A 14,188-nucleotide genomic window follows, 5' to 3' on the forward strand; every position below is an offset into this window, starting at 1 on the left:
AGTATAAACAAGATGATACTGGAGAGAAATTCTTATAAAGCCAATGTAGCAAAAATATTGGTGTTGATGTAATGTGGACGTCCAAATTCAGCATCACATTGGCATTCATTTCCTGTCAAACCCTTAAAAACGTACAAAGCAACAGATGTTCCTAACGAATATGATATTCAACTTCTACATTACTAGCACCAGATCATATATTGTGTGATTGAACATAACCTATCTGTGAGCTCGTGTACAGAAACCAAAGGTGGGCAGAAAGAAACATTTTAAATGCAAAAATTAATAATCAAAGGCATCAAGGGACATATAAAAGAGATAACAAACCAGTTAATACAGAAATTGTATCATATAGTAAAACTCTTGATATTTCTATCATTTATATACGTATAATGTGTATTATTTCAGGTGTCATCCATAAACTAGTAAAATATTTACATCTTAATATCTTCTGGATTCAAAATAATCCATGATAAATAAGTGTGCCTTAAATGCAAGGAAATATGGATTTTATTTTGAACTAGCCACGAATAGGCACAGCTTCCCATGGGTTTTCCAGGGAACCACTGGCATTCCATTTTGACTGAGACGATATGTAACAGTTACTTATCACATGACCGAGTCGACCTCCCTCTTCATGCTAAATAATGTGGAGCTCACGCCATCCTGCACACAGTCATATGGCAGTGTCCCAGAATACCGTTTGCTGTTTAGAATAGGGTGGAGGGCTGTACTTCTTTGTACCCGCATTCTTCTTCCAGCTGGGTAGGATAGGCATGCTATCCTGTTTGCAAAGGCCCTTTTCCGTTTTCTGTCTAGCTTTTATTTCCTTGCACAAGCAACGTTTTTTCTCAATCATCTCAAGCATTGTATGGTCTCCATGAAACCACTGCATGCATGCCACCTAGCAAAAAAGAGTGGATACAGAAAAAAAAAAATGGAATGAAAGCAGGTTTTTTTTTCACTGTGCTAGTAGTTGTTTTGAAAAATGTCAGCTGTTTCCATATTTTTGAAATTCTCACAAAGCAAAATTAAAGCATGGAAACTGTAAATAAAATTTGTACTTAAATTATTAAATATTGTAATTTTATTAAACAATTTAGGCAAGAATAGTTTACCAATATGTTCTAAAAGTCCATGCTATGGAAATAAAACCTTTTTAAAAAATTTTTAAGCAATTTGCCAAAAATTTAGCTATTACTTTTATGTTGACTCCATCATCGTATGCATCTCAATATGTCTAAGTTCAATTATTAGAATTACTTTTCAGTGAGATCTAATATGAATGTGATATGTTTTAAAGATTTTAATGAACAATTTTATGAGTAAAATAAAACTTGCGTTTGTCTACAAATAACATATAGAATTAAGACTTTTAATTATTCTCCTACCAAAATGAGTTGTAATTTGCATCTAATGCTTGGAATTTATATGCTTAAATAATTATTCTGCAAAGCAGTTTTGCTATACTTTTTGGTGCTTCAGCAAATGTCTAATTAGAATCGTTGGCTTCTGCAATCATACTGACCCAGATCCCAAATAGTTCCAGAACTTCAAAGAAATAGATTCATCAGTTCAGTTGGGTACCAGGAGAAGATTCAGTGCTGACTATATATTGATACACATACATCTATTTCTGGACAGGTAAACACTGCTCCCAGGTGTCTGTGGCTATGTCCACCAATAACTGTTCTTTAGAACAGAGCTAGCGAGTTGAGTCAGTGTCACAAGAACAGCAGTGTGATTGGGCCAAGAATCCAGGATGGTGATGCTTTCACTTAATTGTTTAAGCAGATCTACTCTGACTTGAAGAGTTCAAATGGCTCACTTGGAGTCACTAAATTTGATGGCACAATTTTCGGAAATAATCAGCAAAAACTTATATGTATAACACTTATTCTATACCAGATCCCTTTCTTCGTATTTTGCACAGTTTAATGCATTTATTCCTCACAAAGATGATGCCCTGAAGTAAGTACTATTTATTAACCCATAATGACGAGTAAAATGAGACTTGACGAGATTTAGTAATTTGCCTAAGCTTACAGAGCCAACAAATGGCAGAGTCAGGATTTGAATCCAAGAGTTTATCTCCAACACCTGTTTCTTAACAACTACACTCTCCTGACTCTCATAGTGCGTGCAAAACTGGAAAGGATTGGGAAGATATAGCAGTACAATGCCTTCAATGTACAGGTGAGGAAGCTAAGACTTCAAGAATTTACATATCTTGTCCAAACCAAACAGGTAGGCTTTGGTGTGAACAAGGCAAAACTGAATTCTCACAATTCTTAATTCTTTATGGAGAGGGCAGGATCTTGAGCTAGAAATCAAAGACTCAAATTCGGGACGTGTCAGATTTCCACTGGTCACTTCCATTTCTTGGTTTCTTTACATGAATGACTGAATGGATAATATCTTAATTTCAGAAGTTAGTATAAAAATTAGATTGGATAATGAAGGTGAAGTCATTTTTAAAACAGTGAAACATTGCCCAAGAATTATTATTCTCACACTGACAAATACCCAGCAGCGGTTTTCCATACCTGCTCTTTGCCAAACATGTGCGAAGAAACCTGTATATGTTATGTTAAATCCTCCCAGCCACACTGAAAGTTAGGATTTAGCTACACACTACAAGTGAGAAAGCTGAGTCCCAGAAAGTTTGAGGAACTAGATCAAAGTCATACGTTATTGGCTGTGATGCAGGTCTATATCAGACTCAGATCTGCCTGACTCCAAAGTAAATCATCTTGCGACTACAGCAAACTCCATCTCCTGAATATTATATAGAAATTATAATAAGAGCTATTATTGTATGTACCACCATTTCCAGATGCTACTCAAAAATGCAAATATATTTACAGCTTTATGAGTGAATAAAAATTGTTTATCAAAAAAAATCAATGACTTGGACTTAGATTCCAGAAGATTATACTCTTAGATAAATATCTTGTATGTAATGAGCTTAACTTGATACAAAGTTTCTTGAAAGGATGGGCTGTGTTTGACACCTTTTGGTGTCCTCTAGCCCCTAGCCCAGGCCCTGGTCATGGCTGTTCACTTTTTTTTTTTTTTTTTTTTTTTTTTTTTTTTGCGGTACGCGGGCCTCTCACTGTTGTGGCCTCTCCCGTTGCGGAGCACAGGCTCCGGATGCGCAGGCTCAGCGGCCATGGCCCACGGGCCCAGCTGCTTCGCGGCATGTGGGATCTTCCCAGACCGGGGCACGAACCTGTGTCCCCTGCATCGGCAGGCAGACTCTCAACCACTGCGCCACCAGGGAAGCCCGGCTGTTCACTTTTTAAGTGAAGTTCTAGGACAACAACCAACAGAGTTTTGTCCTAACAGGAGATTGCCAAAGTAGCTTGAAAAATTTTCAAAAGATTTATAGTATTTTCTAACATGATAATCTAAGCAATAAAAATACAATAACTCTATTTTGGTGGAAAGACAAGCAAAATTTATTGAGTGACTATAAACTGTTAGAAATGGAATTTATAACACAGAATTCCCAGAGGGCCGGCCCCAAATCGCATCCAACACAGTAGCCCCAACATACAGCACAGAGTCATTTAGCTTTCAGTAAATGTTTTAGGAATGAATTGAAGCCACTGTCATTGAACAACAGTTTTTGTTGCATCTCAGAAAACTCTCAAGATAATTTTCTCCTTAGTAAAATCTCACTGGATTTTACACATCGCAAGGAAATCGCAAAACCTCCAGTCTTCTTTAAGGTAAGATATTTACAGCATTACTTCAATATTTTCATGGTCCACACAAACATTAAATCACTTATTACTTAATTTCCTTTAATACTTTTAGGGTGGGAATCAGTATATGTAACTGCAAAATAATAATTTTCCTGGATTGCTCTGACAACAGTGTCACCAATATATTTCATTATATTACATTTTATTTCATAGTTGTCATTACAGTTCATAAATGCATTACATTGTCTAGAATAAGTATGTGTTTTCAGTCAATTACTAGTTTATGCTATATATGTCAATTTATTAAGAAAAAATCCATTCTTTAAAAATCTAAGGAATAGGAATTTAAGAAGAAAGAGATATGGTTTTTCACATTCTTTACATTTTCATTTTAGAATAGTTATATATCCCCTTGATTGAGATATAATGGTTCAAAATATTAGTAGAAGAAAATCAACCTTGTTTTTCAGACTGACTGCAATATTGAACTATCTTCTTTTGGGGGTCAATTATATAGTCAGTAAAAATTCCATGAGAAAGCATTGCCCAATATGTGAACGAGGGTGAGGTATTCTAAGAGAATTCAAATACAGGTTGTTAGAAGATAAAAAATTAATTTTTTAATTTTAAAAAGTTTAACAAGTCTGTCAAGTCTGCTGTAGAATCTTCTCATGTAAAATCTGCTATCAAACTTTTTTCTCATTTAAAATACCCCGCCCCCAAATTATTATTATGTTACAATGATATGAATGAAGAATGAGATTCATTTTGGGGAAGATAAGTCTGCTTTTCATATTTACTTTTAAATAGCGCATGTTTTTGAATATTTCTTTCTGGAGGGTATACATTGTTTTTAATTCCCCAAAATAAACTCAGTGTTACTTCCATGCCTATTGACATAGCCAAATCCCTCCCCCCTAAAATGTGTCAAAAATTATTTCATTCTGATAGTAAGATGTTATGCTTTAATTCATTATTTTAGACATAACAAATAGCATGTTTAGCCATTATATGAAGTGTGTTAAGACTACTACCCATAAAAGGTATCTAGACTTTCCAATTTTTTATCATCAGATTCTTCATATCTAGTTTAAATTTAGCTGTAAAATTCCATTCCACTTCACCCTGTAGTTGAAAGAACTCTGTGAGTCAATTTACAACTAATTTGAAACTAAGCCCAGTAAATAAACTCTTCCAGTTTAGTTATTTAATCAAGTGTCCTGTTCCTCATCTTTAATCCATATGCATTTATTGCATGAACCATGAAGGAAAGAAAAAATACACAAGCAAGTTAAGTATGCATTGGAAGATAATTGTTCAATTAATATGAACACACTTATATATCTTGGACAAGATTCTCCTATTAACAAGATTCAGTGGAGGCAATATTCTTGGCTAATTTCATGGAGATAAAAATGAAGTGAAGCTCCTCCACAAGGAGGTGAAACATAAATCACCATTTCTTAAGCGTAGGCTATACACAGGACTTCTTTCCAAAGAGTACACTCTAGAAAGGAGGAGGAGAGGAACTTTACATGAAGAAACCTGTCAAACACTACCTGCGCCACACCTGGTGATCAGCAGTAATAAGTGATGTTGACAGTACGCACCTTTGATATGATGTGATAAGAAGGGCACTTTACCTCTGTGGTTTTCCTCCTCCAAACCATAACTTAGCCTAACCATGAGAAAAACACCAGATAAACCCAAACTGAGAGCCATTGTACAAAATACCAGTCCAGGGCTTCCCTGGTGGCGCTGTGGTTGAGAGTCCGCCTGCCGATGCAGGGGACACGGGTTCGTGCCCCGGTCCGGGAAGATCCCACGTGCCGCGGAGCGGCTGGGCCCGTGAGCCATGGCCGCTGAGCCTGCGCGTCCGGAGCCTGTGCTCCGCAACGGGAGAGGCCACGGCAGTGAGAGGCCCGCGTACCAAAAAAAAACAAACAAACAAAAAAAACAGTCCAGTAATCCTCAAAACTGGCAAGGTCATACAAAATAAGGAAAGTCTGAGAAACCGTCACAGTCTAGAGAAGGTAAAGGAGACATGATGACTGAAATTAATTAATGTGGTACACTGGAAGGAATCCTGAAACTGATGAAAACTAAGGAAATTCAAATAAGGTATGGGTTTTAATAATAATGTATCGATAGTGATTCATTAGTCGTGACAAAAACACCATTATAATGTAAGATATTAACAATAGAGGAAACTGGGTGTGGGGTATACAGGAACACTGTGTGTATTCTTTGCAGTTTTTCTGTAAATTTAAAACTACTCTAAATAACGTGATGGGACCATATTCTTTCCAAAGAATAAGTAACTGTATTTTTCATTCTTTAGATGGAACCAACATGGTATAAAGGAAGAGTTAGATGACTTGATTGGGATCTTGATTGTTGTGTGACCTTGAAAATTCATGTATCTCTCTGAACTTGTATGTACTTCCTATATACAGTACATATGTATATATATATGTACATAATTCATATATACATAGTATGTACACTTGAATATACTTTATATATAGTATGCATATTTGGAACTGAAAAAATGTAAAGTCCCATACATCGTTCATGATCTTATCTATGGAGCTTTCAATGCATCAGGAATAACATAAATGAGGAGTCGCAATTCACTTCAATAATTACTTTCTCTAAAAAATAATCGAAGTACTTCCTGATATTGAGTATACTTCATCCAAGAAACAAAAGAATAGTGAGACTGTCCAATAATAAATCTCCATAATGTTTATTTAAAGTATTCAATTTTTCAAAGTGTGTAAACCATAAGAGAAAAGAATACTTTTCAATAATCATATGGAGAATTTAAATATTAAAAAAGATACGAGAATAAAACTGATACAAGCATGCCTATCCCTATTGATTTTGATTTTTATGCCTCATGAGTAAGCACGTAAAAAAAAATTCATCAAAGATTTTTAGCAGGTGTGATACTGGCTTTGGAATTGTTTAGCTGTGAGTCTGAAGATTTGAGGATCAAATTTAATTTCTTAAACAATAGACACAATACCAATACTAATTTTCAGAAGCTTTGGGGGAAAAAAATATCTATCAGTTGCCCATTGCTCTCTCTGTCCCAATTTCTGCCACCTGGGTAGCCCATTTTATGAGAAGTCATCATTTCCAACTCTGTAATGACCTATATGGGAAAAGAATCTTAAAAAGAGTGGATAGATGTATATGTATAACTGATTCACTTTGCTATACAGCAGAAACTAACACAACATTGTAAATCAACCACACTCCAATAAAAATTAATTAAAAAAAAAAGAAATCATCATTTCCAGCGTGAGGAGTACAAGCTTTAGTCTGGCTGAAAAGAAAGCTAGAGTTACCAAAGTTCTCTGAACTTTCCTTTTGCCCTGAAGAAAATTTCTCCAGGAGAGCACGAGTAGCATTAGTGGGGCATCAAGGAAGAGCAGGCGTGAAGGCCAGCTGGTGTGATTTGAGAAAGGCGAGCGAATTCTTCAGGAATTACAGGAGGAAGCAAGTCACTTTCACCTCTGCTGTCCCTGTCCTTAGGAGTCACAGGTCAGACAGAGGTGTTACTGCTCTCATTGAAAACGTTCTTCCTCTCTCATTTAGCGTGTAAAGAGATTGATTCTTTACTAACAAAATGTACATAAAGAATAAACACGTAAGCACCATGCCTTGTTTACATATATCTTCAGGAAAACGGACAGGGGCTGGCAAACTATAATACACTTACTTCTCAAATAAAGTCCATTGCCTGTTTTAGTACAGCCCATAAACAAGAATTTTTGTTTTAAGCTTTTAAATAGTTGAAAAATAAACAAAAGAAGAATATTCCATGACAGGTGAAAATTATATGAAATTCACATGTTAGCATATATAAAGTTTTACCTGGCATACAGACATGCCCATGTGTTCATGGATTAACTACAGCTGCTTTCACACTATCAAGTAGAGTTCAGTCATTGGGACAGATACCACATGGCCTGTAAAGCCTAAAATATTTATTGTCTGGTCCTTTAAAGAAAAAGTTTGCTAACTTACTAGGTAAATAGGCAATTAACCCTTAAAATAAAAAAATGCCTGATAGAAGACCCAAAAGGGTAATATCAATATTAGTACTATAAAAAAGGCTATAAAACAAAATCAAGAGCATCGATTCATATATACTTACAATATTTTTCATATCGTTTGGCCCATTAGATGAATCATAAAGGATGAGACTTTTAGATTTTAAATCAGCTCTGACAATTAGTTTAGAGAAATTATTTGGGCACATTTTTACAATTTCATCATCATAAGAAAGAAGAGGCATGTTGGAATTAAAGAAATAAAGTGGATAATCTGGTTTAAATCCTCTAAATAAGAGATTCAATATAAGGTCAACCTTTTCTTTTAATAACCCTGCAGTGGCTATTTGCTTGTCTGTGCTATGTCACAGTGTTGATTCAACTTCAATATAAAAGTTGCTTCGAGAACTTTTTAAAAAATAATGTTAGTGAATTATATTTCTTTTCTTTTTTTCCAACTATATTTTGGAAAGAAAAGGTCAGCTTTGCATAGCATAGGCAACGACATAAGCCCTCAATAAACCTTTTGAAATTGATATAACACAGAGATGGAAGGGTTATAATTATCTGCACTTGTCAGCAAATTCACTAATTTTTTTTACTTAGTTATCAAATAACAAGTGCTCAAATCCATGTTCCTTGATCATTATACATTATAAGAAAAAAATATCTTTTGCTTTGAATGAGTAAGACATACTCTATGTATCTATGTATGCATCTACCTCTCTCTTCCTATGTGTTTGTGTAAAATAATTGAAAGCATATAGAGGTGACCCAACATCACAGTATTTTCTATGGTAAATATTAAAAGGTACAGTCAAATAATCCATGTGACTTTACAATGACATAAATACCATTTATTCTACTTTGAAAATTACAAATTCAAGGTCAGGAAGATGCTTCCACACTAAATGAATTTTTTTCTTTTTTCATGAAGGCCAGAATGAAGCTAATTCAACAGAAAAGTGTGAAATATCAAAAGTTAAAAACTACATAATGTAAGTGTGCAAAACAAAAAAAAGATAATATAAATGTACAATATTTTTTTTAAAAAACATAACATAAGTTGACAAAACGAAAAAAGCAGGAACTTATCAGTTCCATGGGCCTGGAAAAGATCCTGGCTTTTAATCTCACTTTGGTGTTGTTGTACAAGCTACTTATCTGGTATTCTTGCTTGAGATATTATGAGAATTAAATATTATGTCTGAAATGTTCCTAGCTTTTAAACTTTTATGACAGTATTTGAAATAATTGCATCCTTGGGATAACTTTAGCATTTTTCATAGTTTTTTGCCTATGTTTTTTTCATCTTTAACTCTGATCTATTGATTGTTTTTTTTTAAATTATTCCTTTGTAATCCTCCCTCATTTATCAGCAGTGTTGATTTAGAACCTATGTTTTGTGAAAGAATTATTAGACAGATATACACCTGAGGTATACACTGAAACTGCAGTGTTTATTTCAGGTGGTCTAAATTTAGCTTTGAGATATAGATATATTATTAAAATGAGAACCATGTCTTGATTTCAGAGCTGCTTTTGAATGAGACATCATGGGTATACAGCCCTCATCCTTTTTCTAGCTCTGAAGACCTGCCTCAGTATACAATCTCTGATCAACTATAAGAAACATCACATGTTGGTATTTTAAGCCATATATTTGTTTTTACGTATCTGTGCTTGTTTATATGATCAATTATGTAAAAATCACTCATCACAAAGATTAAAATTGTAAGTTAATAAACCTTACAATTGCATGGCTATAAGTAGAGTTTCAAGTGAATATAGATTGCTCATTTTTCTCTGCCTGCAAAATGAGGAAAACACCTAACTCTTCAGTTTTAGAGTGATGTCCTATAATCAAGACCCAGGTCACAAGTCACTTTCAAGGACAGAGGCTGGTCTGAACTACTGTGCTCAACAGTGGCAATTACAGCTGTTTCCAAGTTCTGCCAGTACACTGCACATCCGTCTGTAATAACAATAATCCTATTTTTGTGTGCACGTTTGATTTCCTTCTTAGGGGACAGAATAAGGTGGATAAAATGGATATCATGGCCTGGTTTTACCACTTATTAGTTGTGAGGTCTGGGACAAGTCATATAATCTTCCTGAGACCTTGGTTCTTTATCTGTAATATGAAAATAATAAGACCTCAGGTTTGCTGGGGGAATTGCATGTAATGATTTAGCATCTACTTCATGGTGGACACAAAAATATAGGCTCCTCTATCCCTAGTAGACTGTGAGTTCTTTGAAGATAAGGAGGGGCTCTATACTTAATACTTACATCCTTATCCTTTAGCACAAGGAAATATGTCATAAATACTCATGCAAGGAAGGAATGAATAAACAAATGGATTACTAGAAGAGCAATGCTCTCTCCGTGTCTTCAGGAAAGGGGCTTTGGAAATCTTTGATTTATTGAATAATTTGATTTCACTTTGGCTCAGCTGAATCCAATAATATCCCAAATTGTACAAGGTTAAAGAATATATTTCCTGGGATTTTTTTTTTTTTTTTTTTTTTTTTTTTTTTTGGTACGTGGGCCTCTCACTCTTGTGGCCTCTCCCGTTGCGGAGCACAGGCTCCGGACGCGCAGGCTCAGCGGCCAAGGCTCACGGGCCCAGCCGCTCCGCGGCACGTGGGATCTTCCCGGACCGGGGCACGAACCTGTGTCCCCTGCATTGGCAGGTGGACTCTCAACCACTGCGCCACCAGGGAAGCCCTTCCTGGGATTTTTGAGCCACAGAAGACATCTAACGTTAAACTCAGCCCTCCCTGCCATGTGAGCCATAATCTGGGTGTTCTACAGCTGAAAACACTCTAGGGTGTTTGAATCCTTGGGGTCTCAAGGATTTGAGTTCTGGGGTCTCAGAATCCTTGACTCTTTGGCTCAGGTTAAGTGACAGACTGATGCTCCCTAAACTTTAGTATGTGGCCATCTCCCCTTGGGAATTTGCTAAAATCAATTCTTAGGCATTATACTTAGAGATTCTGAGTCTAGGTTCCGGGTAAGGTGGGTCTCAGGCAACTGCATTCAAATGGCCCAAAAGGCAGTTAATGCTATTCCATAAATGTTTCTCAAATCTGTCACCATCTTTTACATTTCCAGAGTCATTTTCCTGGTTCAGTCCCCGGACTATTAAGATTGCCTCTAAGGTTCCATTTATTGGCTACTTCTCATCCACCATCCACACTTCTGCCCAAGAGCTCCCTGAGAAGCCTCCACAAAATCATGTTAACTCAACGGTTCCCCTTTACCTAAAGAAAATAGTTAATGCTCCAGGCCCATCACAGTCAGCTTCAATGTTGTCTTTTCTGGCTAATATTTTCTACCCAGCCATTTACTTCATATGCCAGTCATAACTGACTACTCAGAACTCAACTGGGACCACAGACACACTACTTGCTCCCATTTTTAGCTCAAGCTGTTTCCTCATTCTGGAACTCTCTTCCTCCCTGTGGCCTCATCTTTTCTGTGAAATCCCACATATGCTTTTAAAGTTGAGCTAAATGCAGCAAGAATCCATTGTGAGATCCTCTATGACTCTGACAGCCATGCTTGCTTATTTCTGGAGTACCATCTACTCATTCATTCATTCATTACTGAAATCAGCAACCTCTTACACCATGCTATGAATGCATGTGTTTATTACAAGTTTTGCACAAGATTCTGAACTTCTGAAAAGCACAGATCTTGTTCACACCATTTTTGTAGCCCTAGAATCCTGAGTTAGTACTCCCACAGAAGTCCCACCATGTTTTAAATAGTTAAAGCTTCATTGAAATAATATTTCAAAGTGACTAGTTTGAGAGGTAAACTTTTTCACTACATTTTTCTGATTATAAAAGTAAAATATACCTATTATACAAAATATGGGTAATAATATCATAAGTAAAAATTATCTGTGATACCACCATACAAAAAACGTAGTAAATTCCTCACATAAATCATATATATATATTGTGATATCTTATGTATGTATAAAATACCCTTTTTTAAACTTGGGATTATGCAGCATTATTATATCCTCAAAATTTTCTCATTATTAGAGTCTTAAATACTTTTCTCAAGACATGATAATAAAAACAAATTATTCATTATGAATATTTAGTCATTTTATAATTGCTCACATTTGATTGGCTTTCATTTCTTAAATGCTGTAAATAATGTTTCAATATTTTATGATTCTTTTTTTCTTCAGGAAGCCACTCAAACAGTAATTCTCAAGTCAAAGGGTCAAAACATTTTAAGGCTCTTGATACAGACACAGCCTATTTGTCTTCCAGAAAAGTTAAACTATTTTCCATTCCCATAGCAGTATGGGACTTATACCACATCTTTATTAGCACTGAGTTGTGTTACCAAAAGAAACAAGCAAACAAACAAGCAAGAAATTTGTCTGCATTTTATATGTCTAAAAGAACCCTTTGATTTCAAAATTTACTTTCATTAATAGAAAGTTGAATGAGTTTGGATATTTCACAGATGTTTAAAAACAGAAGAGTTGACACATAGCCTTAGTTTATTCTTTTTTTCTAATAAAGGGGTAGTTTTACTTACTAATTTATATATTTTAAAATTTAGGGTATTTATGCATTATTTATATTATTACTTTCCAATGTTTGACACTTTAGTCATGTACGTTATTACTAACAGGTGTTTCTAATTTTTATGTAGTAAAAGCAGTTAATTTTTTCAAAATTTCTCCATTTTTCTGTTCTTTAAATTTCCTGACTTTTTGGTAACCTACAAATATAACTCTTTATGTTTTTCAGAGTTTATGGTTTTATTGTATTCATGAATTCACCTTTTACTTCATTTGTTTACACTCTTCTTTGTTGCTAAAAGTACATTGCTTAGGAAGAGAAAAATATATTTAATAAGAAAAATGAGACAAAAGGTAAAACAATAAAAGGACAAATTTTACTTTTTAATTTTTCACAAGGTGAGAATCTACTTTTATTTCTTTCACATATCTAATCAATTGTTTAAGCACATATTTATCAATCATAGTGGTTAAGCCATATTTCAAATTCTGTAAGTAATTCCGTACTTTAATTTCATTTTATGAGGTAGTAGCTGGTATAAAACTGTCAATCATTAGAATATGTATATCAGTTCTACCTTAAGGAAAATGATGTCTAAGTGAAAAACTTTTACTTCTCTTCAGATTACCCTGGTGTAATCATTATCTTGAAACATAAATCTATATGAATACACATATATATACACACAGTCTTTTATTAAAAAAATAGTTTCATTCTCCAGCTTCAAATGATGCATATATTGGACAAATATGTTTTCCAGGTTGCAATATATTATATCAAAGTCTTCTAAAGTGTTTCATTTTGGAAAATATTTAACAATTATGTTTAAAAGAATCATTACATTTCATTAAAAGAAAATCTATCATTACATTTCATTAAAAGTAAATCTAAGTCTGTTTTGAAGCTGTCTGGGAGCTGACCATATGCACATACACACGTGCACATGAATACATATACATACATACAATTCATATATAGTCAGAAACATATGCATGTATGTGTGTATAAAAGTATGGATCAGGGCTTCCCTGGTGGCGCAGTGGTTGAGAGTCCGCCTGCCGATGCAGGGGACACGGGTTCGTGCCCCGGTCCGGGAAGATCCCACGTGCCGCGGAGCGGCTGGGCCCGTGAGCCATGGCCGCTGAGCCTGCGCGTCCGGAGCCTGTGCTCCGCAACGGGAGAGGCCACAACAGTGAGAGGCCCACATACCGCAAAGAAAAAAAAAGTATGGATCATACATTTGTGTGTATATGTATGTATTTGTATGTATATTTGTGCATATATGTGTATATCAGACAAGTATGATTAAATTATTGAAAGCTATAGGTTTCAAAAACCAAAATGATAAGACTTTTGCTGAAAGAATATATGTGTCTACAATGTCACTGAAGAAAAAATAGTAGGCTAAAGTTAATAAAGTCTCATATCTTGAGATTCTAGATTGATCTCATGGAATGATCTCAAAACACCCTTGAATGATTTTATAAAAGTTCTGAAATAAGTTAGCAAGCTACATTCACCTTTGCTCAAGTGACTTTGGAATGAAGGATTGTCACGATCTAAGTAATAATCATAAGAACATCAACAATGTAATAATAGCAGCAACCATTATTTATTATACGTAAACCATGTTCCAGACACACGACTGGCACTTAGCATATATCAATTTCTTTAGAGCTTAATAACCACATAAGCATGTCTTATTGCTATTTGTTAGATGATAAATTGAGACTTGAAAAGGTTAAATAATATGTGTAGTATCATATTGCTAATAGAAGGCAGAACTAGAATTGGAATTCAAGACAAAATATACCAAGCGCTAGAGTCTGTGCCCTTATCATTACACTGGATTGTCTCA

The 14,188-nt window shown here is 35.0% G+C and overlaps 1 protein-coding gene across 1 annotated transcript in view; it reads right to left on the reverse strand.

Annotated features, from left to right (window-relative positions):
• Positions 1–676: 676 nt before the first annotated feature.
• Positions 677–14,188, reverse strand: part of NYAP2 (neuronal tyrosine-phosphorylated phosphoinositide-3-kinase adaptor 2) — a 247,373-nt gene continuing 233,861 nt past the window's right edge. Inside the window, exon 6 of the mRNA XM_032638255.1 lies at positions 677–904. Within this exon, the coding sequence (XP_032494146.1) occupies positions 677–904 (228 nt within the window). The remainder of the gene's footprint in view (positions 905–14,188) is intronic.

The sequence above is a fragment of the Phocoena sinus genome, chromosome 7 (assembly GCF_008692025.1).
Source record: "Phocoena sinus isolate mPhoSin1 chromosome 7, mPhoSin1.pri, whole genome shotgun sequence".
NCBI classification, from domain to species: Eukaryota; Metazoa; Chordata; class Mammalia; order Artiodactyla; family Phocoenidae; genus Phocoena; species Phocoena sinus.